Source organism: Aristolochia californica, unplaced genomic scaffold, assembly GCF_029961685.1.
Source record: "Aristolochia californica isolate CCGP_79_NKW_82.1479 unplaced genomic scaffold, dmAriCali1.0.hap1 SCAF_16, whole genome shotgun sequence".
NCBI classification, from domain to species: Eukaryota; Viridiplantae; Streptophyta; class Magnoliopsida; order Piperales; family Aristolochiaceae; genus Aristolochia; species Aristolochia californica.
Window position 1 is genome coordinate 6,146,854 of NW_027181837.1, and position 25,962 is coordinate 6,172,815.

General features: G+C 41.0%; 3 protein-coding genes across 3 annotated transcripts; 1 reads left to right on the forward strand and 2 right to left on the reverse strand.

The window, feature by feature from the left end:
* The first annotated feature begins 744 nt into the window (after positions 1 to 744).
* LOC137953257 (lysine histidine transporter-like 8) lies at positions 745 to 4,950 on the forward strand. The gene is made up of 4 exons (XM_068800565.1): positions 745 to 1,345; positions 3,134 to 3,695; positions 3,805 to 3,936; positions 4,255 to 4,950. Exons 1-4 carry the CDS (start codon positions 963 to 965, stop codon positions 4,738 to 4,740), a joined length of 1,563 nt encoding a protein of 520 aa, XP_068656666.1. The 5' UTR covers positions 745 to 962; the 3' UTR covers positions 4,741 to 4,950.
* Positions 4,951 to 15,077: 10,127 nt separating this feature from the next.
* Positions 15,078 to 16,696, reverse strand: LOC137953406 (dof zinc finger protein DOF3.4-like). Its single transcript, XM_068800796.1, has one exon. The coding sequence runs from the start codon at positions 16,430 to 16,432 to the stop codon at positions 15,764 to 15,766; it is 669 nt and encodes a 222-aa protein (XP_068656897.1). The 5' UTR covers positions 16,433 to 16,696; the 3' UTR covers positions 15,078 to 15,763.
* Positions 16,697 to 19,535: 2,839 nt separating this feature from the next.
* On the reverse strand, positions 19,536 to 25,448 carry LOC137953377 (uncharacterized). Its single transcript, XM_068800745.1, has 11 exons — positions 25,099 to 25,448; positions 24,557 to 24,751; positions 24,114 to 24,211; positions 22,899 to 22,989; positions 22,590 to 22,790; positions 22,236 to 22,492; positions 22,038 to 22,128; positions 21,727 to 21,940; positions 20,514 to 20,735; positions 19,908 to 20,062; positions 19,536 to 19,739 (listed from the first exon to the last, which is right to left on the reverse strand). The coding sequence occupies exons 1-9, from the start codon at positions 25,243 to 25,245 to the stop codon at positions 20,518 to 20,520; spliced, it is 1,512 nt and encodes a 503-aa protein (XP_068656846.1). The 5' UTR covers positions 25,246 to 25,448; the 3' UTR covers positions 19,536 to 19,739; positions 19,908 to 20,062; positions 20,514 to 20,517.
* Positions 25,449 to 25,962: the final 514 nt, after the last annotated feature.

A 25,962-nucleotide genomic window follows, 5' to 3' on the forward strand; every position in this document is an offset into this window, starting at 1 on the left:
CAGAGTCAGGGCGCGGTTCGACCAGAGTCAGGGCCTGACACGGTGAGAGGTGGCAGACTGGGCTAGTCGACTCACCTTTCAGGAAACTCTTCGGTTAGGAGAAACAAAAGTGGGGGACCCTCCCCACTAGTGGACCAATAGGAATTCACAAATAAGAAGACAACACGTCAAAACAATTTTTTGTTTATCATTTTTAACTGAAGGAAATAAATAAGAAAATAAAATTTTAATCATTATTAATAAAAAATTAATTATTATTTCGTTTTTATTAATTATTTTTTAAAAGAATAATAATAAAAATATAAAATGTTAAGACCCTCCAGCTCCTCGAGAATCGGACGGCCCACGGCTCAAATCGTGTAGCAAGTAGCAGCGACTCCACTGGCGTGCACGCTTCTCCAAAATTTTGAAACTTTAACCCGCAAAAAAATCCCGCTCGAGGCGAACGCACATGTCCCTGTCGATAAAAAGTGAAAAAATTTACCTTCCAAATCTACCGACGCCGTTCTGCAACTGGAGAGCGGTAACTTCCACGCCAAGTCCTCCCATTAATTATAAAAGTATAATAAAGAAATGAAGAACGCGTAAGGAAGAAAAAGAAAAGAATCATTGGCACGTGATATATTTAGCATGAGCATGTCGATGTCGATTAGGACTTCTCTCGACTCGCCATTATCACACCCTGTATTTATAATTAAACGAGACTGATTCTTTAGGGTCCTAGTCGATTAAGTGTAACGGAAAGGCCTGTTGTTTGTGGTCTCACATTTTCATCTTCGTTTTCTTCTTCTCTTTTTTCCCAGCTCGCTCTCTCTCGGCCTTTGCTTCGTCAGTCAGTGGACTCATCACTGTGACCCGACACCTGACCCATTCTCCATATAATTCCTCCCAAGACTTCCGTACTGAGCCACGATCTCTAAAGTAAGCTGGTTACTGTTAGCAAGCAGAGAAACAGGGGACGGATGGACAGGGAGAGGGTGATGGAGGAGAGGGGAGAGGCGGAGCTGGTGTCGATTCCGGCGACGCCGCATGCGTCGACGACGCCGGAGGTTTTGACGCCATCGGGGCAGAGATCGCCGAGGGCGGCCAAGTCGTGGACGCCCACCTCACTCATTTCCCCGCGGTTCCTGAGCCCGATTGGGATACCCATGAAGCGGGCGCTGGTGAACATGAAGAGCTATCTGGAGGAGGTTGGCCACCTTACGAATCTTAATCCTCAGGACGCATGGCTGCCCATTACGGAGTCTCGAAACGGCAATGCCCATTATGCTGCTTTTCATAACCTCAACGCGGGCGTCGGTTTTCAGGCCCTCCTTCTACCAGTTGCTTTCTCGTATCTCGGATGGTACGTATACGAGTTTACATTGGTGGAACCTGTAACACCTACACTGCCTAAATCAGTGTACACGTCTAGTTCTTTTAGCATTTATGTGTTTCCCTGTGCCTGTCTTTAAGCTCTCAATGTGTGACAGGTGTTCTGATTTTATCTTCCTCTTATTTTCTTCACCAGGCCTTTGCGTCTGATTTCCTTCCCTGTTTTGTGTCTGGTGCTTTCCCTTTAACTTGCCTCAACTTTCATTTTTAGTAATTCTTGTTTCCGTTGTTTGCATTTCTCTCGTTCAAGAATATGCAGCAGTTGATCTAGAAAAATTTACTCCTTATGATATCAGCTTCTGTTCTGTCTTTGTTTATGGTTGGGCAGTCGGCTCACCCATCTGCCCCCACAACCCATCTTGCCGCGCGCGCGCGCGCCGCTGCCGAAACTCAGTAACATCCATAAGTTGAATTTTTTATTTATATCACCCATGTTCCGTGCTTTTTTCTCCATTACTTGACTTTCTGTTCCTTACTGGTGTACATCAAAGGCCGTTATTTGATTTTCAACTTGATCTTGTCTGCAGACTGTCGTTCTCTTCTTTTCCTCGGAGCCGCTTTGCAGCATTAAAGTTCTTTCTTTTGACAACCTGGTTCTGTGTTTATCTTATCCGTGCTTTTATTCTTTTACGATTCGCTTCCACTTTCTTTTCACATTTCCTTTCGCATACTTTCGAACTTCCCGCAGACATCAGGCTGGATTGGAGAGCCCACCCATAAACTGGTGCTTAATTGTATGAAAAGGAGTAACGGTTTTCCATTTGTGAGAAGCTTGCCTGAACTTATTATTTGCGTGAGAATTTCCCCAAAGTTCTCTGTGAAGTTGCTTTTGAATATTGTAAATGCTGGTCTTTACTTTCTCAAAAAATAGAACATAGCTCGTCTTTGTAGTTCTGGGAGGCTCCTCTTGGAAGTGTTCCTTTACGAAAAACTTTTGCAGATTTCAGTATTTTCTTGTTGTTCGGTTCAATTCTTTTCTCTAGATATTCTTTGTATGACTCATCTTGTTCCTGTGTTGTCCCAAATTGCAGTATTCTCCCTTAGAGACTCTTCCCGTATATTTGGTTGACTTTTCTATTAATTTATTTATTTATTTATTTTGTAGTGTGTCACCAGAAATACCACTTTAGGCCTTTAATCACAAGCTAGAAATACTTGGGTAGATCTTTAAATTTTTAATATCGGTATAAATGCAATTTTCTTTGGAGAAGCTGTGCTAATGTAGGATCCATTACTCTTCATGGATACCCTAGCATTTGAGGAGTTACAATTGGTGAATCTAAAGCTGTATTTTTAAATCAGGCCATGGTTATAAAAACCTATGAATTTTAACTCCATGTTCCTTACCTGTTTCTTCAATTAATAGCAACAAGTCAAATTTGAAGTCTTTGCATTCATTAATCAGTAGCCACAAGTGGACAGGAACGAATCTGATACCGGTTAGCCTTTGGATGCTTTGAGGTGGTCATTGAAAGATCCATAAATTTTCTCTCCAAGAAGACTCTAATCCTTAGCTTTGAATGTCAATGATCACTTGAAAGAACTCTGTACGTATTCCAGGTAGGTATAGGACAGCAAGCATCTGATAGGCAATGAAGCATTTTGTCACCAATCAAAGACAACCTTCATGTATTCTTGACATGGAATGATGCTGCACATTGAATCACAGAATCAGAAAGCTCCAGTATAAGGAAGATATTAATTGATACATAGTTGCCTTTCTTTTAATCCTATCTTAATACTTTTGGTTATTTTGCAGGTCATGGGGAATAATCAGCTTGACTATAGCCTACTTTTGGCAGCTCTATACTCTCTGGATTCTAGTAAAGCTGCATGAAGCTGTTCCTGGGAAGAGATACAACAGATATGTGGAACTTGCTCAGGCAGCTTTTGGGGAACGGTTGGGTAACTGGCTAGCTCTCTTCCCCACAGCTTATCTTTCAGCAGGGACTGCAACAGCTTTAATACTTATAGGAGGAGAAACCATGAAACTCTTCTTCCAAATTGTGTGTGGACCCCTTTGTTCATCAAATCCTCTCACAACTGTTGAGTGGTACTTGGTCTTTACCTCTCTGTGCATAGTTCTATCTCAGCTACCAAACCTCAATTCCATAGCTGGTCTCTCTCTCATAGGTGCAGTTACAGCTATCACATATTCTACCATGGTGTGGGTACTCTCCGTCAGCCAACCCAGGCCACCCTCAATTTCTTATGAACCCATTAAATCCCCTTCCTTCTCTGCCTCAGCTTTTTCAGTTCTTAATGCACTTGGAATCATTGCTTTTGCTTTTAGAGGGCACAATGTAGCAGTGGAGATTCAGGTATTGATTATGGCATTATAGAGCAATTGCAATTTTAGTCAAGAATTTTTACGTATCCCATTCTTTGTGTACCCCTTTAGCTTGAGGAACTGTTGGTGGTCAATTGCAGGCAACAATGCCATCAACTTTTAAGCACCCAGCTCACGTGCCCATGTGGAGAGGCGCCAAAGTGGCATATTTCTTCATTGCCATGTGCTTGTTCCCCATTGCTATTGGAGGCTTCTGGGCTTATGGGAATCTTGTAAGTTTTCACCACTTGTTTTCAGTATTAAATTTGACAAGTTCTTACTGATAATGTTCTACAGTCATCCAAATTGTCCCTGCTGTAATGGATGCTTAGACACATACCCATATGTTTAGAATTGTCCGCCTCCTTAACAATGTTGTGATTCAGGTTCAATGAATGAACACATCTATTTGGAGATAAAGTCTTATTGTCGGGTTCAACAATCTTTTGTTTATGTTTCTTTTATATATTTATTGTTTTATCTTTTGCAACACAATGTTTAGGATCATACTGTCAAGAGTTTCATTCAGCAATTTGAGTTCCTTCTTGCAGATGCCTCCCGGAGGGATTCTGAATGCCTTATATGGGTTTCACATCCATGACATTCCAAGGGCCGTCCTTGCGACAACATTCCTTCTAGTTGTTTTCAATTGCCTCAGTAGTTTCCAGATATACTCAATGCCAGTCTTTGACAGCTTTGAAGCAGGTTACACTAGCAGGACAAATCGGCCCTGCTCAATATGGGTGCGCTCTGGTTTCCGAATCTTTTATGGCTTCATATCCTTCTTCATTGGGGTAGCATTCCCTTTCCTCTCCAGCATTGCCGGTTTAATGGGTGGTCTCACACTTCCAGTCACCTTTGCCTACCCTTGCTTCATGTGGGTCCTCATAAAAAAACCCCCAAGGTTCAGCTTCAGTTGGTATCTAAACTGGACTCTAGGAGTTTTAGGAACTGCTTTCAGCTTGGCTTTCTCTGTTGGTGGCATTTGGAGTATGGTCACAAATGGCCTCAAGCTGAAATTCTTCAAGCCAAGCTGAAGTTTCATGTGAAGGAGATTCGAGGCCAGAGTCTTGTGGAAATTTTGTTAGTGATTCAGTTATACAAAGAAGTGTGTTGTTGCTGTGTCCATTGTATGCCCCTAGCTTATTTCATATTGCAATTACCTCACATGGTTTGTAATTTGTATCAGTATTATATATGATGATGATATGGTAATTTAATCGATTTGGGTAAATGAGCTTGGAGACTGTTTCCTCAATTTGAAGAATTTTGCTGGTAATGGAGGGTAAATGATGGAGATACTGCATTCCATTTCTTTAATAATGTTAGAGTGCTACACGGTTGTCCATATGGTGTTGTCATTCAGTTGAGTTTAAGAGACATAATTTTTTTCTAAAAGAGATTGTGACCCATTTATCTCTAGTGGTGGAGAACAATGATGAGGGGCAGAGAGGAGATGGGATGGTGCGTGGGCTCATGGTCCACTTCTGGTGTCAAGTCTTTTCGTTGTTCCTAGGTGATACTGGACCTTTTAAGTGCTCTTTATCGGATTACTGCAAAGCTGCTTGCGATGGGACCAGGTCAGCCAGATAGGAACACCACCACATTGGCTCTGGAAAGTGGCTGTCGACAAGGAGGATTTAGCTAACCTTGTCTGTGCCTGTATCAAGATTTTAGTACGCATTGAATCAAATTTCTTTTGAGTGGCTGAAACGATGATAAGTGGTATAATTGATAGAGATAAGGATAATGATCAAAATACAAGTACTAAATAGACTCAAAACTCAAACTCTTTATCTTTACAGTTGTAATTCAATAAATCCTTGTCTCCTAATCAATCAATGATAATCACGGCAAATATTATTCTCAATTGGGTTGTTCTTTGGAAGTTGAATGAGAATAATGCCTCAGTTTTAATCTAGTGAAACTTGCTTTAATTTCGCAACTCTATAATCTGTTTTTCATCGCCTGCATTTGATAATGTTAAAATGGTTTTGAGTTTCATTTCAATTAAGCTGGAATGCATGTGGGAAAAATTCCCTCAAAACACAAACACCTGTTGAAGGTTGCAAAATGAAACTACAACACTTTTAGCCAAACCATTATTATGAGGTACACCAAAGACATGAAACTAGAATCATGATGGGTGTACACCAACAAGGATGAAAGGAAGGAGACACCCACTTCTGTCCAGTAATGTGCTGTGCCCTACAAGGGCAATGAAAATTCCTTTAGTCATGTCAACCTTTCACCAGATGCTCATCAAGCCCTTCCATGTCTCATAAACAAGGGCCTCAACCAAGTGCAGGAATCTTCCCATTAAAAGGAAACACACATGCACTCTACTCTCTCATCTATTTGACAAGTAATTTAGCCCCAAACAGGAGATTAAGATTTCATAACAACAACAAAGAGAAAGGAATTTTTGAAACATTACTGAAAAGGGTTTTTCACATCTGCAATCACAAGATTCCCTTGAAGGCGACCCAGAAAAAAAAATGGACTGCACCATCACATCCCTTCACCCGAACATCTCAGGAAGAACCTACACCAGAGGCAAGTAAGCCGGGCACAAGAATAATGGAGCACAACAGTGACACTCAACACCAGCTCTGCTTTCTAAAAGTTGAGAAAGAAGAACCTTGGAGATGTGTACATTTGGAAAGCCTTTCCCAGAACTTTACAAGACCAGCAGTTGTAAAGTTCCTTTTCCACCCACAAAAGAGGTAATCCCTGCAAAAGAAAAGGCATGAATAATTCCTTGGAATTCCTCTCTGCTGTCCCCAAAGAGGAGGAGGCACTGACACCTAAGACGCAACTTCACAGTTCTCAATCCATTCCTTCTATCAGCAAAAGACTACCACAAATAGTATCAGATGTTAATATGAAATGCCTCTGACTTGTTTGTTGTCTGGTCTCAATCTCAGATAGTGGCATCCACATCAAGAAGCATTTATCCCTTTTTTTTTTTTCTGCCACTTCTCCACTCTTGCAATTGTAAAGTCAATCATGGACAGCAGAATTACATAAATCAGACATTAAATCCCATCTTTGTATTATAATTTCAAATCAAGAAAGATGGAGTAACTATCAAAATTTTGACAGCATTTCATGGCCTTAAATAAAGCCAGGCTTTGTCTGGTGAAGCTCATCCCTAAAGTTCTATATATATCCTCATCATTGAACCATTTGCAGTAGACATCGCCAATTTTATGAGCATGTTAGTGCAGTTTACATTTTCCTCAAGCCCTGAAGACCCTTCACCGGAGTCTTTAGACTCATCTCTTGGAAGGAGCATGGGTTGTTATTTATTCCATCTTTTGCACACTGAATGGCTGGGGAAAATGAAAGCCACTGGCTCTGGTGTGCAAGGAGTGGAATATATCACCCACTCATGCAAACCAGTTGGAAGAATTTATTCTTTACTCGGTGAGCTATGAGCTACTTGCTGGATTTGAACTAGAAAACTACTTGTTTCACTGATTTCTGTTTTACTTTTGACAGGTAACCAGGTTCAGAAAAATTCAGAACATGAAGCCTTGTAAAGCCACCAGGCAATAGTTTCTGTACAACTATCTCTATCATACAGAGACTACTTGGATGTTTTCAGAAGTGATGATCTTCCCAGAAATCTCTTTTGAACTGTTCACTTCTTCCATGATTTACAGGAACAATAGGATCCCACCAAAACATCCAGATTTATCATCAAACTTCAAACGACTGCCCGGAATTGCTTCTCTGAATTGACAGTAAAGAGCCAAATAGCAATGGACGCTTGCAGAGTGTTTTTCTCTTTGAGTTCTCTGGTCTAGAAAATCTCATGAAACTTTGCATGAAACTTTCCGAGTTCGCTAGTTGTAATCCTAGTTATTACTTAGGATTTTAATAAAACTCTCATGAATGGAGAGAATCTTCTTTCATTGTTGCTCATATTCTCTTTCAAATCCCAATATTTTTACTTTTTTTTTTTTTTCAATTTTGAGGGAATTATCATATACCAAAACTTTTGTTCAACATCTAAACATCTAGTTAAAAACACTTATATGATTCCAATTTGCAACTCATAATTTTTGAGTTTTGACCCATATAAATAAAGAATCAATCAACCTCATACAAAACACGACTCAAAAAAAAAAAAAAATCACTCACTACTTGCTGCTCAACATTGTAAAAATCATCCATTTCTGCTTCTAATTGTTAAGATTTTCTCTGAGATTTCTTCCCTTAGGAGAAATCATGTAAATATTCTATAAATCCGGTGATTGAATAATCCCGTTAATCACTCATTATTTTACCATGTATATTCTGTAAAACAGCTATTTAAGCCGACGATGTGAATGAGAAATCAAGAGATTGAATTGTGAATTATTATTTTCGACTTGGTATCAGAGCGGGAGAATCATCTCCTTCTCCTTCTCGTCGCCGAAGAGCAGAGCGAAAGCTCTGTTCCGTAGTTGTAGCCGAAGAACAGAGCTCTTATTCTTTGTTCCGTAATCTAAACTCTGTTTCGCCGCGAAACAGAGTTGTTCGGAAGCTCCGCAGGCCACCGCCGACGATCTTCCATCAGAAAGCTTCGTCGAGACGTTCCGCAGGCTGGCGACGACCGTATCTGAGCCACTACTTGGCCTTCCATTAGAAACCTTCGTCGACCGACGACTCGCCGCGAAATAGAGTTGTTCTGACGTTCCGCAGGCCGCCTACGATCGAAGCCGAGCGACTGCTCGGACCTCAACCAACCTTCGCTGACGCCGGCGAAGGGGGAGACGCACTGTCGAGACGAACCGGCGAAGGGGGAGACGCACTGTTGAAACAAAAACTTCGTCGTCTCGACGAAGAAGAGGTACAGTAACCGGACCAAGATTATTTTTTTGAACTCAGGTGTCGTAAAATTATTTTTGTTCGAAACCAGATTTCTCGGACAGACCAAGATCGGCCCAGATAAGCGAACCGGACCAGACCAGTCTACTGATCGGACCAGACCGAACTGGACCAATATTATTATTATTTTTAGAAAGGGAACCGGACCACACTGAATCAGTATACGGATCGGACCAGACCGGACCGGACCAATATTATTTTTAGTGAATCGGACCACACCGAATCAGTATACGGACCTTCTTTTCATCATGTCGAAGGAATTAACACCAATTATTCATGTGCAATCCGAAAACTTTGGTTTTACAACCAGTGTCACTCTTACCGAAGTCAACTATGATGTATGGTCCCAGATCATGGAGATGCAAATTGCGGGATGAGAAAAACTCGAATATATTATGGGAAAAACACCATTCCGACAAGAAACGAATACCTCCTATGCGAAATGGTATGCTGAAAATCAAAAAGTCAAGGGGTAGTTGTTAACCTCTATGTCACCAGATATTATGAAGCGTTATATTCGGCTGCGTACCGCACGCGATATATGGAATGCTCTGGAAAAAGCTTTCTATGATGGGTTAGATGAATCACAATTACTTTCATTGAATCAGAGAGCTTTCTCCACCAAACAGACTGGTCGTCCTTTATCAACGTATTATGGTAATCTTGTGGAAATTTTTCAAGAGCTTGATCATAGTGACAGGACTATAATGAAAGATCCTGATGATGTTATCGCTTATAGGAAATCCGTTGAAAGATTGCGCGTTCATATTTTCTTAAACGGATTGGATGCAGAATTCGAACAAGTCCGTGGCGAAATTCTCAGAAAAGACCCGAAATTGGATCTTGAAGAAGCCTATGCTTATGTACGTCGTGACTCTGTTCGTAGAACCACTTTAAATAGTGAAGTTGACCATGTTGAGACATCTGCAATGGTAGCACGTCGAGCTAAGCCTAAAACAGCTCGACCAACCGGTCCTAACAATTATCAAAATTGAACATCAGGATCTCAGAATCGTAGTTATGAGGTTGGAACAACCAAACCAGAGCGCATTTGTACTCACTGTGGTGAGACTGGGCATACAAAGGAACAATGTTATGAACTTATCGGGTATCCAGAATGGTGGGACCCTACAAAAGTGTCTCGCAAACGGAACTCCAAATCAAATAATCATGCTTCCGTTGTAGTAGCAGAACCTTCCACCTCTCACGCAATTGAGGATGCATCAATCTTAATCGCTACATCTGGTAAGGTTCTTAATACTTCCACTCCTAGTAGAAATAGTGAATGGATAATTGATTCTGGTGCTACCTATCATATGACCTTTGACAATCATCATGTTAAAAGTATGAAACCATCTGAACAACATATCGTATCTATAGCAAATGGTACTCCATCTCACGTTATTGGAGAAGGTTCTATCACTCTCACTGAAAATCTGAGTCTTGATTCTGTATTAGTTGTTCCAACCCTCAATCATAATCTCTTATCAGTTACTCAAATAACTCGTACTCTGCATTGTATTGTGGTTTTTTTGCATAACCTTTGTGTTTTTAAGGACATTCGAACTCAGAAGACAATTGGGTATGGTACTAGAAGGGGGAAACTCTATTACCTTGATCTGCAACCAGAAAATTTTCATCAGTTAGCCCAAGCGTTCTCCATGAAGAATAAATCTGGAGATTCTGACATTTGGTTATGGCATAAACGGTTGGGTCATTCATCCTTTGGTTATTTAAAGAAATTATTTCATAACTTTTTGCCAAACTATCTATTTCAGATTTTAAGTGTGATGTATGTGAATTGGCGAAAAGCCATCGTGTTCCATTCCAAATAAGCATGAATAGGAGTTTAGAACCATTTATGATTATTCACTCTGATGTGTGGGGTCCAGCAAATATAACATCTCTTAGTGATAAACGGTGGTTTGTTTCTTTTATTGATGATCACACCCGTATGACTTGGATTTGTTTAATGAAGTCAAAAAGTGAAGTTGGTTCATTGTTCAAACAATTTCACAGAATGATAGTCACTCAGTATCATTCTACAATACGAACTCTTCGAAGTGACAATGGTGGAGAATTTGTGAATCAAAGTTTCAAAGAATATCTAGATGATCATGGTATTACTTATCAAACTACTTGTCCGTACACCCCTCAGCAAAATGGGGTTGCAGAGCGAAAGAACCGTCACCTCCTTGAGGTTGTTCGTGCTTCCTTGTTTGAAGCTCATATGTCGGCTACTTACTGGGGTGAAGCCACCACAACTGCAGCTTACCTTATCAATCGAATACCCTCGAGTGTGTTACAATTTCAGAGTCCCTTGAGTGTTCTTCATAAAACCATAAATGCACCTGCTGTGCCGAATCTGCCACCTAAAGTTTTTGGGTGTGTAGCCTTTGTTCACCTCCATAAGTCATTGAGACATAAATTGGAACCCCGAGCTCTCAAGTGTGTTTTTGTTGGTTATGCTCAACATCAAAAAGGTTATCGTTATTATCATCCTCCCTCTCGCAAATTGTATATCACTCTTGATGTAGTATTTCATGAAGAAAACATGTATTATTCTACTCCCGAGTCTTCAATATAGGGGGAGAATAGGATTGAATTGAAGAACCTTTATCATCATTTGGATATCTTGGATACTACAAGTGGTCAATATTCCGATTACAGCTGTGGACATCAAAATGATACAAATCAACATGATTCACAGGATGGAGAAAGACAAGACAAGATGGAAGTGATGCAACCAGAGTCTCAGCCACCATCTTCCCCCCTTCATAATGTACCAATGGATCAATTGCCTTCTGAGTCCGAATCCATGTCTGAACCTCAGGTAAGTTCTGAAACTCAACTAAGAGTGCTACCTCATCGAACCACAAGAGGAAAACCAAAAGTCAATTATGAACCTCTTCTCACCTCTAAATCTCAGTATCCCATGCATAATTTTGTATCTTATCATAGATTGTCAAAGGCAAATGAAGTATTTGTGAATCAATTATTTGCTATATCTATTCCTAATAGTGTGCAGGAAGCCTTGAAAGATCCTAAATGGAAAGAAGTCATGAATGAAGAAATGAGGTCCCTTCAAAAGAATTCAACATGGGAAGTGGTTGACCTACTTGTAGGAAAGACACCAATTAGATGCAGGTGGGTATTTACTATTAAATATAAAGCCGATGGCACCATTGAAAGGTTCAAAGCAAGGTTTGTCGCCCAAGGATATACTCAAACTTACGGGATTGATTATACGGAGACATCCGCACCAGTGGCCAAAATCAACACCGTTCGAATTCTACTATCTCTGGCTGTGAATCTTGATTGGCCCTTATATCAGTTTGATGTAAAAAATGCATTTTTGCATGGAGATCTTCAAGAAGAAGTATATATGAAATTACCTCTTGGATGCATTATGCAAAACAAAGGATGCAAACAAGTATGTAAACTGAGGAAATGCCTATATGGTTTGAAGCAGTCCCCGAGGGCTTGGTTTGGAAGGTTCACGAATTTTATGAAATCTATCGGATACAAGCAAAGCAACTCAGATCATACTCTCTTCCTGAAATATAACAAGGAGGCCATCACAGCTCTTATTGTATATGTTGATGATATGATAGTCACTGGGAATGATCCAGAAGAAAAGAAATCATTGCAAAGTCGTCTAGCTAGAGAATTTGAAATGAAGGATCTTGGCCACTTAAAATATTTTCTTGGCATTGAAGTGTCCAAATCCAAGGAAAGAATTTTTCTATCCCAACGAAAATATGCTTTGGATTTATTGAAGGAAACTGGTATGACAGCATGTAGTCCAGTCAGTACTCATATGGAAGAAAATCTGAAACTGGGAATACATTCAGATAAAGTTCCTGCTAACAAGGAGCGTTATCAGAGACTAGTTGGGAGGTTAATGTATCTTGCACATACCTAACCAGACTTAGCTTATGTACTAAGTGTGGTTAGTCAATTTATGCACTCTCCAAGTGAAGAACATATGAATGCCGTCAATCGTATCATGCGCTACTTGAAATTATCTCCAGGGAAAGGAATTTTATTTAAAAAGGGAGGTGACTTGAAAATTGAAAGGTTATACCGATGCCGATTGGGCTGGGTCAATAGAAGATCGACGGTCTACATCTGGATACTTTACATTTGTAGGTTGAAATTTGGTCACTTGGAGAAGTAAGAAACAAGAGGTGGTGGCTAGATCTTCAGCTGAAGCCGAATACAGGGGAATGGCCAAGGCAATATGTGAATTATTATGGATAAAAAATCTGATATAAGAATTACATATTGAGCAAACAAGTCCTATGAAATTATATTGTGACAATAAGGCCACATGTGATATTGCCCACAACCTAGTCTAGCATGATAGAACTAAACATGTTGAAGTTGATAGACACTTTATTAAAGAAAAGTTAGAAGCAAGAATTATTGAAGTCCCTCATGTTCGATCTAAGGATCAGCTTGCCGATGTGTTAACCAAGGCAGTGTCTTACCGAGCTTTTAAAAAATGTCTTGACAAGTTGGGCATAAGTGATATCTATGCACCAACTTGAGGGGGAGTGTTAAGATTTACTCTGAGATTTCTTCCCTTAAGGAGAAAATCATGTAAATATTCTGTAAATCCGGTGATTGGGTAATCCCGTTAATCACTCATTATTTTACCATGTATATTCTGTAAAAAGGCTATTTAAGCCGACGATGTGAATAAGAAATCAAGAGATTGAATTGTGAATTATTATTTTCGACTCTAACACTGTGATGCACTTGTCCGATTAGCAGAATTTCTGCATTACTTAGAGCAAAAAGATGAACAAGAAATACGAGTCCAATGCCACAAGCCATAGAGATTAATTACAGATGACATGAACACTTGAAACGACTATACTTGAAGGAGCATGTTGGTGATATCTTTTACTGAATCTAAGTGACTCTTAACTCGGTTATTTGCTTTCATTAGGCTACACCGATGGCTCAATATCGCCCCTTGCCCCAACCCGTTTGCCCTCCAGAGTATGATGCATTTGAACCCTTGTCCCAGCCCGGAGCTTGCCCTGGCCATAACTTGAACCCCCTCCTTATCCATAATTCCCACCAGATCTCTAACCTCCCGAGTCTTGCAACGCCCTGACCATATCCAGGAGGACCCCTCCTTGCCTATTATCTCTTGAACTCCTTGTGTTCTTGAGTGGCAAAATTTCCTTCACCACTTTGGCTCCGATTTGAAGACATTAACACTCCTTTTTTTTTCTCAGTAGCTCTGGAGGCATAGTCTTTACCGCCTTCCATCATTTTGTCAAGGGAGATCCATACTTCTGTTAATTCTGTTGAGGAGGCCTATAGTTTTGTCAAGGGAGATCCATAGTTACTGTGGTTGTACTAATCATTACTCGGATAAGTATTACGACAAATTTGAGAAGCCAACATGGATGGTCAACCAAAGTTTGTATGGTAATTGTGCAGAAAGCAGGAATAAGGTGATTAATCCTATTATGAACAGGGGTAGCACAATGTTAGATCCAGAATTTGCCATATATGACTAATCGAAAGCTTAGGTGTTGTCATCTTCTTCCTGGAGGTGAAACACTGATGCAGGTCTCTCTGAAATACTAAATATGACTCTCTGAGGTGAATGATCTATTATTTTTGCATTTGGATTGGCATGGAGCAGAACCCGGCTCTAGTTACTATCATAGATTCACAACTTGGTGATTTGATGGAGGGGTGACTCGGGGCAACCCGACCTGACTCACCTGAATTAACTCAGAAGTCAGGACTCCGAATTGGTTCCTAGTCCAAGTGAGAAAAGATGGTTAATATTGAGTAAAAGTGATTCAGGCTGTCTTTATAGGGTTAAGTGGGAAGTGAACCTGGAATGAAATGATTCAAAAGTCTCCATAGCCACTTAGGGGTCTTTGAAAAAAACACACACTGTGATGAATCCAATTTGGCCGTTGGATGCCTTGAGAGCTTTTTCACACGGTCATAACTAAATGTACAAATGGGCCCAGCCCAGATTTAATGAACCACATGTTTGTAAAAGGTCCATAAATGCAATGGGGCCACACTTCACGTGGCTGTGACCTGATCCACACGAAGGAGATCACTTGCACGTGGGAGAACCGTCACAAGACAGCCATAATTGATTTCATGTGATCGGACAGATATTTGTACTCTTCAGGAGACGACGCTACACCACCCAACTCCAAATATGGTCAAGGCCCCTATCTTCCATCAACCTTGTACATTTTGTTTTCAACATCTGAACAATATATATATTTATTTATTTATTTAAATTCCTTTCCCCGTAGGCCGTAACCACACCAAGCAGCTACCAACTCTAAGCCCTGGCCAACATACTTTATATTCTGCTCTGCCCCACGCCCTCCATTTTCCTTGGATGCTTCTCCACCAGTCCAGCCTGCCTCTCAGGTTCAAATCGAAATGGCACCACGTTGGGCCCTCTGAAGCTTCCAATGCGCCTCCTAAATTTGTATCGTCCAGCCTTCCTCTCAGGTTCAGATTGAAATGACACCAATAAGCCGACTGATTTTCCGCATTGGGCCCTCTGAAGCTTCCAATGCGCCTCCTAAATTTGTATCCTAGTACCCACCCTCTGCTACTGCTTCCAGCTTTTTATCTTTCAAAAAAAATATCACAAATGCTCCTGGTTCTAAAACCGACATTTGCTGCAACATTCCGCTACTCTGCTTTCTGGGTTCGTGGATAATGAGGGGCTTTCCAAGGGCTGGAGTTTTTATAATATATGAGTTGCGATTGATAAGTTGTGCGATTTCGATGAGTTTTCGTTTTCTGGAGGGTGCAGCTTCTAGCACTGCGATATACCTTTCTGTTTTGCATTCAGTAATGGTTTCAGATTTTCAATGCAGTCACCCGTTTACAGACCAGACACTCAAGAACAAAAAAAAAAGAGAGAGAGAAACAGAAAAAACCTGCAGAAATATTTACCTAAAATTCTGACAAAAAAAAAAAAGAAATCCTTAGATACGTACACTCATTTCTCTTCACGAACGAAAAAAAAAAAAAACAAAGAAAAGAAAGAAAGAGGGGTAGAAGAAGAAGATGATGATCGTCGACTGTTTGACTCCAAAATCCGAGATATTCATGAGGATGCCACTGGGAGAAAAGCCAGCAAGAAAAAGAGAGAGAGAGAAACGAGAAACGTCACCGCAGACCTTTTCCCGGCGCCGATATTGCAAGGTCCGGCCAAACGAAGCAATCTCCACCTTCGGCGAAGGCCCCACCGCCGTCTCCGCCGCTGGACATCTGCCACGTGTTCCCTGCACCAGCTTCTACCATCTCCGGAGTTGCCCAGGTCCCCCGGCCAAGCCCGAACCCCACATCTTCCAGTCCGTGACCAAGTCCCAGACCGTACCCCCCGCGGCCGAAAATCGGCTCCCCCAACGCTAGAAATCCCGGGGCGCCCGACGGCACGCCATCCGACGACGACAGCAGCGAGCTGAAACTGCCGGAGAAGTTGATATCGAGGGCGGCCCCCGGGGCCCGGACGTCGGGGTCGGAGAAGGGGATGGATGGGAGCGACAGGGACGGGGAGCTGTCTGAGGAAGCTACGGAGGAGGGTGTGGTCATGGTCCGCGACCGCTTGGCGCTCTTCCGCGTACCCCCGCCAACGGGTATGTTCCGGAGGGCACCGCCTTTGGTCCAGTAGCGACGGCAGGCCTTGCAGAAGTAACGGGGCTGCGAGAGGTTGTAGTTATTGTAGTAGCAGAACTTGGTGTTGGTAGAATCGCACCGCGGGCAGCGGAGGTGCTCCTCCTGGGCGGGCGCTTGCGTGACTCTCGCCTGGCGACGGTCGCCCGACTCCGACGGCATGATCGCTGGCTCTTTCCTCACCTCTTTTTCCCTTCTACCCACGTTCGCTGTTAATCGTCGCAGAAAACCGGAGCAGAGGTCGACGCCAAGAGAGAGAGTAGAAAGGCACAGAGAGTGGAGATCTCTAAAGAGCAAAGCAGGGGTTTTATGGAGGGAGAGACATGGACAGTGAGACGTGCCTCGGGGTTGTCGAAACCCCGAACCCGGTTCCGCTTCACTCTCCGGGCTCCTCTTCCCTTCTCTTTTGTCGTATAGTTCCAGCAGGCGGGCCCCACACCTCGCCGCTGGATTTGCGCTAATAACCGCCCATTCGCCTGTTCCAGGAAAAAAATTAATTAAACTACTAAGCACAGTTTATTTTTCTAATTAACTAATTAAAGTTAGATAGTATAAACTTTGATGGGCCCAAACACGCGGCGGGGGATGGCGAAGAGTGCTATCTCATGGGGCCCACCGAGAATTCGATTAGGAAAAGAGTCAATATCGGTCTCTCCACCTGTGGACTGTGGGAACAGGCACGCTTGTACGAAAGGATTTAGGTATAGGTACGGAGGACACAAATAATTACTTGTTTATTCTACAGAACACGAAAAGACGAATTTGCCCTCATTGCAGAGATTTTTTGTTTTATTGGGGAAAACGTTGCGGAAACTCAGAAGGGAGAACGGAGTAGGGGTTTAGAGAGAGAGAGAGAGAGAGGAGCGGAAGCGTAAAAAATGGCGGAGGGGAGGAAGGAGGGACAATATAATTAATGTCGGGCAGCGTGGGGAGCAATAATTGGAGGAGGCGGGAGTGGAGTTCCCGGCAGCCCCGTCGAGTCCGCATCAGATTCTTCAAGTACTCTTTATCTAAACCCTAACATCACACACACTGTGCCTGTCTCAGTCACTCCGCCGGTTTTCTCGGTCGCCGTGAACATATACGCAGCGAGCGGCAGAAGCAGCTGTGGCATAGAATCTGCGTGGTTGCTGATTGTTGGGGGGATGAGGACCGGTTCGGTCGCGGCGACTGCAGGTGTTGTACTGGATGGGCTGTTGCGCTTCTGAGCAGCAGCGACTCGCCTTAACGCGTGGCTGTCTGTCCAACCAGTGGGTTCAGTTCAGTGAGGCTTTGACAGTGGGTTGAGCACGCGCACCGGGAGCGCAGGCCGGCACCGCTCCTGAATCCTGATCCCCTCCCCACCCTCTCATGTCGCTGTCTGCGCGCGCTTTCCCTCCCCCCCCCCCCTCGTTCGTACATTACATGTTTTGGGATTGGGACGACGAAGACCGGAGTCTTGGGAGAATCTCTGCAGGGTACTGTGAAGCCCCCTAGTGGGTTTGTCTGAGGTTCATTTTGGTCCAGATTTGGATTTTCATACACTCGATTCACTTCTTCCCTGACCGACATTTTACACAGAAATGTAATGATGGTCAGAACAGTATTACAAGGGAGATACATGTATAAATCTGTACAAGTCTACACGGAAAGATGAAGCTAATTTATGTTAATTAAGCAGGAATAATTGACAAAGAGGTTTTGATGGTTGTTTGAAACTGTTGATAAACTGATGTGATTTGATCGAAACATGCACGATTTTAGGAATGACCGCTGCCCAGTAAGGTTAGTCTTGGTGAATGATTATTTTCCAGAAGTTGATTTAGAAAATCTGGACCAGTTCCCTCCCCAGGAAGCATTCTTTTCAGAATTTTCAACGAAGAAGAATCACATGCGATGATGAAAGGAGCGACGTCGCCATCCGGGATGAAGCAGTGGTCGGTGCCAAGCACTGATTGCAGCAAGTCGGTGTCGGCTGATCCTCCCATGAAATTAAGACGGACCCCACCTGGTTGCCCACCGCCTTGGAACGGATTAGACCCGGCGTTAGACAAAATCCTTTCGCGCCAACATCGACTTTCTTCGCTGCTCACTGTTCAGACTCCGCACATTCGAGTTTCTGGATTGACGACAAGAGCAAGCGGCCAAAACGACTTCCACCGCGGGCGGTGGGATCCTGTGAGAGCTTCAATCACCCTTTCGAGGTCAGTATTCGACAAACAGGTACCTCATTCCACGTGGTGATTGACAAAATTTCTCCTTCGTTTACACTGTGACCTCATCCCTGTCCTGGGTTGAGGTCGAATCCTTGAATTGGATGGTTGATAACAGAGACGATGGATTTGAACTCGAAATAAGGCAGGGGAAGACTGTTTGTTCAAGGTCCTCAGTGAGGGAAGTATGGGAAGATTAGGGACAACTTGGGACAAAATGACAAAGAGAATCTTAAACTAGTCCAATTCTCAAATCTAGCAATGATTACCAAAGGACAAGTAATAGATTTAGGCGTGCATCTATTGCCTACTAGCTTTATTATTTTAATCTAACAGAAAGGTTAAAGTAGAACACGATTAACTACTGAATAAACTACCCAGATAATAACATGCTGAATTACAAAACAAAAACCCTTGGGTGTGATATAGCTTTGAAACAGTTGCAGGAGAAGGGTAATCTCTGTAACTTCACTGTGTTAGTTTCTCAGTCAACTCAAACGGGGTCTTGGTTTGTCAAAGCATTGCGTTTAATAAATGTTGGGCTACTGTCTGTTCTGTTGTAATGGCGATGATTGGGGAAGGGAATGATTGAGACGGACCCACTGTCAAATTCTTAAATCAAACTTCTAGGCAATTAACACCATACCAGCTTCACAGAGACCAAATCGACATAACACCCACCCCTAGTTTCAAACAAATTTAGGGCATTTGAGTAAAAACAAAGAAGATTATCCATTTTTTTATTAACTCATCCATGTGCCCTTTCGTTTATATTAAAGTTTGCTGATGTGTTTTATAAAGATAAGACTAAGTTACATCCACGGTTTAAGTGAGACATATATCAATCAGTAGAGTGCCTTGTGTTTAACAGCCCATACTGATAGCCAGAATGGAGCTGGGAACAGTTAAAAGCAACTCTGCAGGCTGATCAAAGTCACACTGTAACCTTGGATCATGACATGCCAAACAATCATTGAATGGAATGCATCAATCACAACCACAATCCCACTGGTTCTCAACAAATTTGTATAGACGATAGCTAGATTCTAATAGTTCCACTAGGTGCTGTACCATTTAACTAATTAATACTTATCATGCTTCTCGCTAAAATGGCTTTACAAATGGCTAGTTTGCTTGTTCAAGGAAAAATGGAAACTGAGAATAAAAAATAAAAACCACATGTATGTCTTCTTGAGATTTAATAGCAAGGCTTGTTGGTTTTTTTACCTTCTCCAAGAAATTCTTCATGTCACTATTTGCATCCAAACTACTGGTTCCTACAATGGTTACACAGTTAGATGAGTATTCCTCCTCAAAGCCCTACATACAATAAAAAAGCCATAAACTGTTTCCAACAATAAAAAAAATCTGCTGAATGGGTATACCATTAACTGTTTCCAACAAAAAAAAACCCTAAATATGGATAAAACACAAGAACATTGTACCTGATGCTAGCACAACAATTGCAACACCGATTGCAAATAGCTTCCTTCTAGAGAATCATCTACTTGTTGATGCAGGACGAAAAGACAATTGATTTGTATGTCACAAAGAAGCTTGAAGCTTGGAGCTCAAAGCCAACGCAACCTTCAGAGGTTTCCTGAATAAATCGTTCATAAGCATTTACCGTTGCCACTATGTAGAAGAGAAAAAGAATATTTAAGACAGCTAAGTATAATATACCAGGTATTAGGAAAATACCTACAATAATTATGTACTTTCGATGATATGGAAAAAAAATATCAACATATTTTACTAGAGTATCTATTATGCTTAAAGAAAGTACTTCTAGAGTGATCCATCTGAAAAGCAGTTTAGGTGATTTACATGGAAAATTGTTGAATCATCTTTACACCCTAAAAATTTTCCTTGGTAAACAGAGTGAAATAAAATTCTGAATAAGAATCAGACAAAAGGATTTGTTCAGTTGGTTGGTAATGACCAAAAACTCAGCATTAATTGGATAGGGATTTGTTCAGTTGATTGGTAATGACCAAAAACTCAGCATTAATTTGATATGGACAAAAAGATAGGGATTTGTTGAAAATTACTGTTTCATGCAGCAGTGGGCATGGAAGTGGAAATAACTACAAATGATAAATGTTGAAGTCCATCCTGGATCTTGTCTCTGGCAGTAGTTTGATTGGTCCGAAGAAGATTGGAGATGGCATCAGCTTTTTGCTGAACTGAAGTCTCTTTAGGAAGGCCTTCATGTGCATCAGCAGAAGCACCTTTCATGGCCACTGTATAGGCTTCAACCACATCAGAGATGCCTGAAAATGAATGAAAATTTAGATAGTAGATATAATTGATAATGCAGTAGGGATTCCAGTCCCAACATTGAGTATGTGTCAGTGTGTTCATAGTGCACTCATGTGTACAGGCGGGGTTGGGGAGGGAGGAGGAGGGGAGAGGTTGCAGAAGGATGTGTGCATGTGAGGTGGTTAATTGATTATATTTCTCCAAAACCAACTCTCATACATATATACTGAAATGTTTTTTATCTGGATGTCCAAAACAGAAATAAAAACTTATGTAAATTTCATCTTAAAACCAGGAAGAGGTTTCCTGTAATACAAATGAAAGGAGAGCAAATTTTTTTGTCTTTCTTTCTTTTGCTTTCCTTCTTTTCTAAGAAAAGGAGTGGCATCATGAACTAATAAAGGAACAAACAAGGAGAGGGAAAAGGATAAACTAAGGGAAAGGAAATTGGGGAGACGTGTACAAAATGCTTAACCTAAAGGCAATCGAAACAACTAATCTTAAAGGACAGTGAGGGGAAGCATCTTGGGACGTAACAAGGGAATCATCAGAACAAAACTACAGACATGACCCAAGCTAACTAATCCCAGAGGGAGGCAATGAATACGCTAAAAACTTAAAGAAAGAAGACCTAGCATGACAAGTAGAAGCTAAGATTCTGCCAAAATGAGAGCCTGGGTTCACACTATAGTCATATCCACATATAGTATTACTAGCATGTATGGAAAATAAGTCAGTGAAGGACATAAAATAAAAGCGTTACAAGATTTTTCTTTTTCCTTTTTTTCAGAAGGCAATCAGAGATTTAACCTACTTATAGCTGGTTTAAAAGCAGTTAAAGGTAACAGGTCCAATGCCCTTGACCAAGACAAAATCATTCTCATAAGTGAGCCAAAATTTTCTAGAAATTATTAAGTTAAGAGTTCTTAAAGCAAACTGATAAAGAGTGATCCAGTCCAGTTACTAATTTGGAAACATCAGTGAAAATGCCTAGAACCTTACCAGTGATAAAACTATCAGAGACAGTTTCTATGTCTCCAGTCATAGACTGTGTCTTGGTTCTTATGATCTTAGCTCTCGAAACAGGATCTTCAGGCCAGGAAATTTTGACATCTTCCTCAGAAATTTCCCCATGTGTTTTGTTTGCATTAGAAATGACTGATTTTCCAAGCATCAGAAGCTGAGAAACAGCATTGCAACATAGTTCTGAAAGCCTCTGCACAGAAACATAAAGGTAAGTACTATGTGTACATGTGAGTGGGTTACAGAGAGAGCCCGGGGGGAGTAGTGATCAAGTCTGTCATGTGACATACGTGGACACCCTCTGAGTGAATAGTTTCAAGTCTATCGGCAGTACACTGAATTATTTCTTTAGCAGCTAGTCCTCCTAGGGCAGCTGCAAACCTGCAAACAAGTTTATGCGTCAAGACCAGGACTAGAGAGCAAGTCATGGATTAACATCTATCCTTCAAAAACTGACACACAATAAATTTTGATCAAAGAGTAGCTACCCTGCAGCCATATCAGCTGCCTTGTTGACACTTGCATCACACAACACTTTCATCTCATCACCACTCCCACCTTCAATGGTCTCAATGTTCTTTCCTTTGTCGGGATCCACAATTTGAGCATCCATTTCAGTATTCAAGCTAAAAATTTGCCTAACTTCCTTAACTGTGGCATCATAAAATGACTTCTGTTCTGATGATAATTTTGTTTTCCTCCGATTGAATAAAAGACTGTAATGGTTTGACAGTGCTTCCAATTCCTGGAAAAAATGCAATATCAACCATCTTAAACAATTATTGATTGCAGGAATTGTCAAATGTTAAGAAGTTTATAAACAAGTAGAAATGTCGTTGCACCTCAAGTTGTTCAGGTCCTCCATATATGTAAAAGCATCGGTCAAATGTGGCTTCTTCAAACTGTCCAGCATCAGTTTCCAGATCAGCTTCTTTTGAATTCTTCTCAACCTCAATACCAGTCTCACTAATCAGTAGCTCCATAGTCTCCTTGCCAACATGTTCAAGAACTTGCATACCTTTTGTAGTCAATGCTTTACCACTCTATCGACAAAGATAAAAAGTACACCGATTTTTGTCATTTATAGTACTTATTTTATTATTAATTATGTATAAACTGTTTGGTACAAGGCTCTGAATTTGGAATTTTACCTCTATCAGAGATGGTGCTAGAGAACCAGCTTTAGCAGGCAGATCCCCACTCTGAATTGAAACAGCAAGGCTTGTAGCAGAATTCTCAATCCTGATAATTAGAAGAAATAAAAATTGTCAGTGCCATAAAACTTACTACCTCCCCTCCCTTTCCAAGAATGAAACGATAAAGTATGTAAGAGTCACATTAAACAATCCTCTCAGCTTCAAAAGTAATATATGTTAAAATTCGTTTTTCCTTTGCAGTGGCATGACCACTTCTTTTTATTTTTTTCCTTAGCAGTCTCATTGAAAGAATTTTTTTGACTATTCTCCTATGGACTAATACATACAAAGGGCTACCCTCTCTCCCTTTTTCTCTTATCAGAAGACACTGGAAGTTGGTGGCCACCTTCTCAAATCAGCCCCCATCCCAACTAGTTGCTTGGACCCCTCCTCTTGGATCACTCAAAATCAATTTTGATGGTCAGTTCTTTTGGGAAATCCTGGGCCGCAGGCATTGAACAAGTGATTAGGAATCATGATCATGAGATTTTTTGTTTTTATCATTCAAGGGTCCAAAATGCAGGTGTGACTCTTCTAAACCAGAAATATGTGCATTATTGCTAAGTGTTAAGATTTCAAGCAAAATTTCTAGGCTCCAGAGGTTACTGAAGGTGATTCAGCTATAGTCATAAGCTGAATGAAGGGGTGCTCTCGCCCACCTTGGAGATGTCATTATTTATTAAAGAGATTAAGTTTCTATGTTCTACTTTTAATGTTGCATGACAGCATACACCTAGGGCTGCCAATAATCTTTTAGATTTTGTTAGCCAATGAGGGTGCTTCTCATCCTTCTTTAGTGATGGGAACCGTCCCTCATGTACTTTGAGGGATGTATCTTCTTCCCCTCTCAGTGCAATTGTTTTATATGGCAATAAAGCCACCAAGTTTTCAAAAAAAAAAAAAAGGCAAAAACCTTTTAAAGTCCCATTACAGAAATGAAAGACAATGAACAGAACAATAGTCATGCACGGAAGATGACTGCAATGTGCAAAGTAGAAGACCCTCAGAAAATGTGTTGTGTATCTTTTTTTTTTTTTTTTGAAAGGAAAAAATGCAGACAACATAAATTCCCAATATTAAGCACAGTCATTTCTTTTTTCTTTTTCAGGTAAACTGAAAGAACAGATAAATTATACAGCACTCAAAATCTACTTGTTCATATGTACATACTTTTGTACCAAGTTTGAACCTCCTCTCCAAGCACTACCTAATGCTTGCCATGCACCTGAGGCCAGGCCCTCCACCGAGTTATCGAGCACCTTAAGACCCTGCACTCAAAAAGCACCATCCTTAAAAACCGCTTAAGCAGAATAAAATTCACGCTCACAAAACCTGTTGGCAGTGCAACATTGTTGCTCCTATTTATTCTATACAACAATGAAAGTATCAGATGATTAAATTAAAATTACATGCAATTTAAATATTTTATTCCAAGCATCTTGATGAAGATCCTCAAAGAATATAACAGAGAATGACAAAATTTCACATCCTAACGTCTTCCAGCAAAATGACGATAATTCCAGTCCTCACTTTAACAAACAACACATACAAGAGAACATTTTGTACAGTTATGGAAAAGGAAAAAAAAAGAAATCAGATATTTGTCAGCTTACCTGACCCAGAAGAGACTCCTCACTAGCTTTTTCTAACTTATCCAGGGCAGATTTCCTTAATTTATCCTCCTCTTTCTCAACTTCATTAACTGTCTTCTTTTCAGGCTCCTCCTCCTCCATTAAAGTTTCTGTATCAGGAGCTACATTCTGAATGTCTTGAATTCCCTTTGCAGCAGTTTTAGCAACTTCAACTGCCTGGAAGATAAAAGCAACCAAATGTAACCCATTCAAATGTTGAGCAGTAGGATACATTCCAATAACGAAGGGCAGATGACTTCAGTGATAACCCTTAATTTGATCACCACATAGAAAGTACACTGGTACAGCTACATTCAATACCAAAGTTAAGCCATGAATGCACTCTTAGACGATCTCCAAACTATCTTGTCAAAAACTAAATTTAAAATTCAATAAAATGACGAAGATCACAAAAAATGCAGCACCAATCAAAACTAATAATAGTCTCCCCCAAAAATGAAACGCAAGACACTTCAAACTAAGCGAAAACGCCATCAAATATGCAAAAAAAAAAAAAAACTTACATTTCGAGAAATCTCTTCTGCTGCAACAGCAGCCGCCTTTTGAAGATCCGACAGCATGGAAAGCGAAGAAATCCCCCAGCCTCCCCATCCTCTCGATGCTGCAGCTGAAGGATCCTTCTTCTCCGGCGGCGTCATGTTTTCATCCATTAAATCAAACAAACAAGCTTCCCGCTGATTAGCGCCTCCAGGGTTTTCCTACTCCCAATCGTCTGGCTCGAAATCTCGTTAGAAAAATCGAAGGCTGTTCGGTTTCAGCGACGGGTATGCTTCGGAGTCCCTTTCAGTAACTCCGCCGAGGTCGGGTGTCCCGATCCGGTTGGCGAACGATACAGCGAAGACGCGCTTGTTTCGAAGAGACATTTCATCGTTTGAAGTAACAATAGACGCGTTTCGAATGCACCCGTTAGAGGGGTGGCATCGAGTCGAATCGAGCCGAGCCGAGCCCGAACCTGCATATGTTTGAGCCGAACTTAGATTTAAATATTTCGAATTTGACCTGGAACCGAGGCCAGTTTTGAGCCTAAAATTATTATTGAACTCGAGCTAACCGAGTTCGAGCCGAGTTCGAACTTTAATATACATTTAAAATTTTTAAAAAAAATATTAAATAAATTATATATAAAATTATGTATACATTTTACATAAAATTGGACATGAGCTCTACACAAAATTGGGCATGACCTCTACTTAAAATTGGGCATAATCAATATATATAATATCTGTATAAAATTCGGTATAACCTTTATTTAAAATTGAGCATAATCTATATATATAATACCTGCATAAACACTCCATAAAATTGTCTATACATTCCATAAACACTTCATACACTCCATAGAACAGTCTAAATACTCCACACACTGC

Excerpts from the sequence above, each read along its gene's own strand:
- LOC137953406 (XM_068800796.1), bottom strand. The coding sequence starts at position 16,432 with ATGCCGTCGGAGTCGGGCGACCGTCGCCAGGCGAGAGTCACGCAAGCG.
- LOC137953257 (XM_068800565.1), top strand. The coding sequence starts at position 963 with ATGGACAGGGAGAGGGTGATGGAGGAGAGGGGAGAGGCGGAGCTGGTG. Across the intron at positions 1,346-3,133 it reads GCTTTCTCGTATCTCGGATG|GTCATGGGGAATAATCAGCT; the intron begins GTACGTATACGA and ends GTTATTTTGCAG. Across the intron at positions 3,696-3,804 it reads ATGTAGCAGTGGAGATTCAG|GCAACAATGCCATCAACTTT; the intron begins GTATTGATTATG and ends GGTCAATTGCAG.
- LOC137953377 (XM_068800745.1), bottom strand. The coding sequence starts at position 25,245 with ATGGATGAAAACATGACGCCGCCGGAGAAGAAGGATCCTTCAGCTGCA. Across the intron at positions 22,990-24,113 it reads GGTTCAAACTTGGTACAAAA|GATTGAGAATTCTGCTACAA; the intron begins GTATGTACATAT and ends TCTAATTATCAG. Across the intron at positions 20,736-21,726 it reads CTCTGATAGTTTTATCACTG|GCATCTCTGATGTGGTTGAA; the intron begins GTAAGGTTCTAG and ends ATTCATTTTCAG.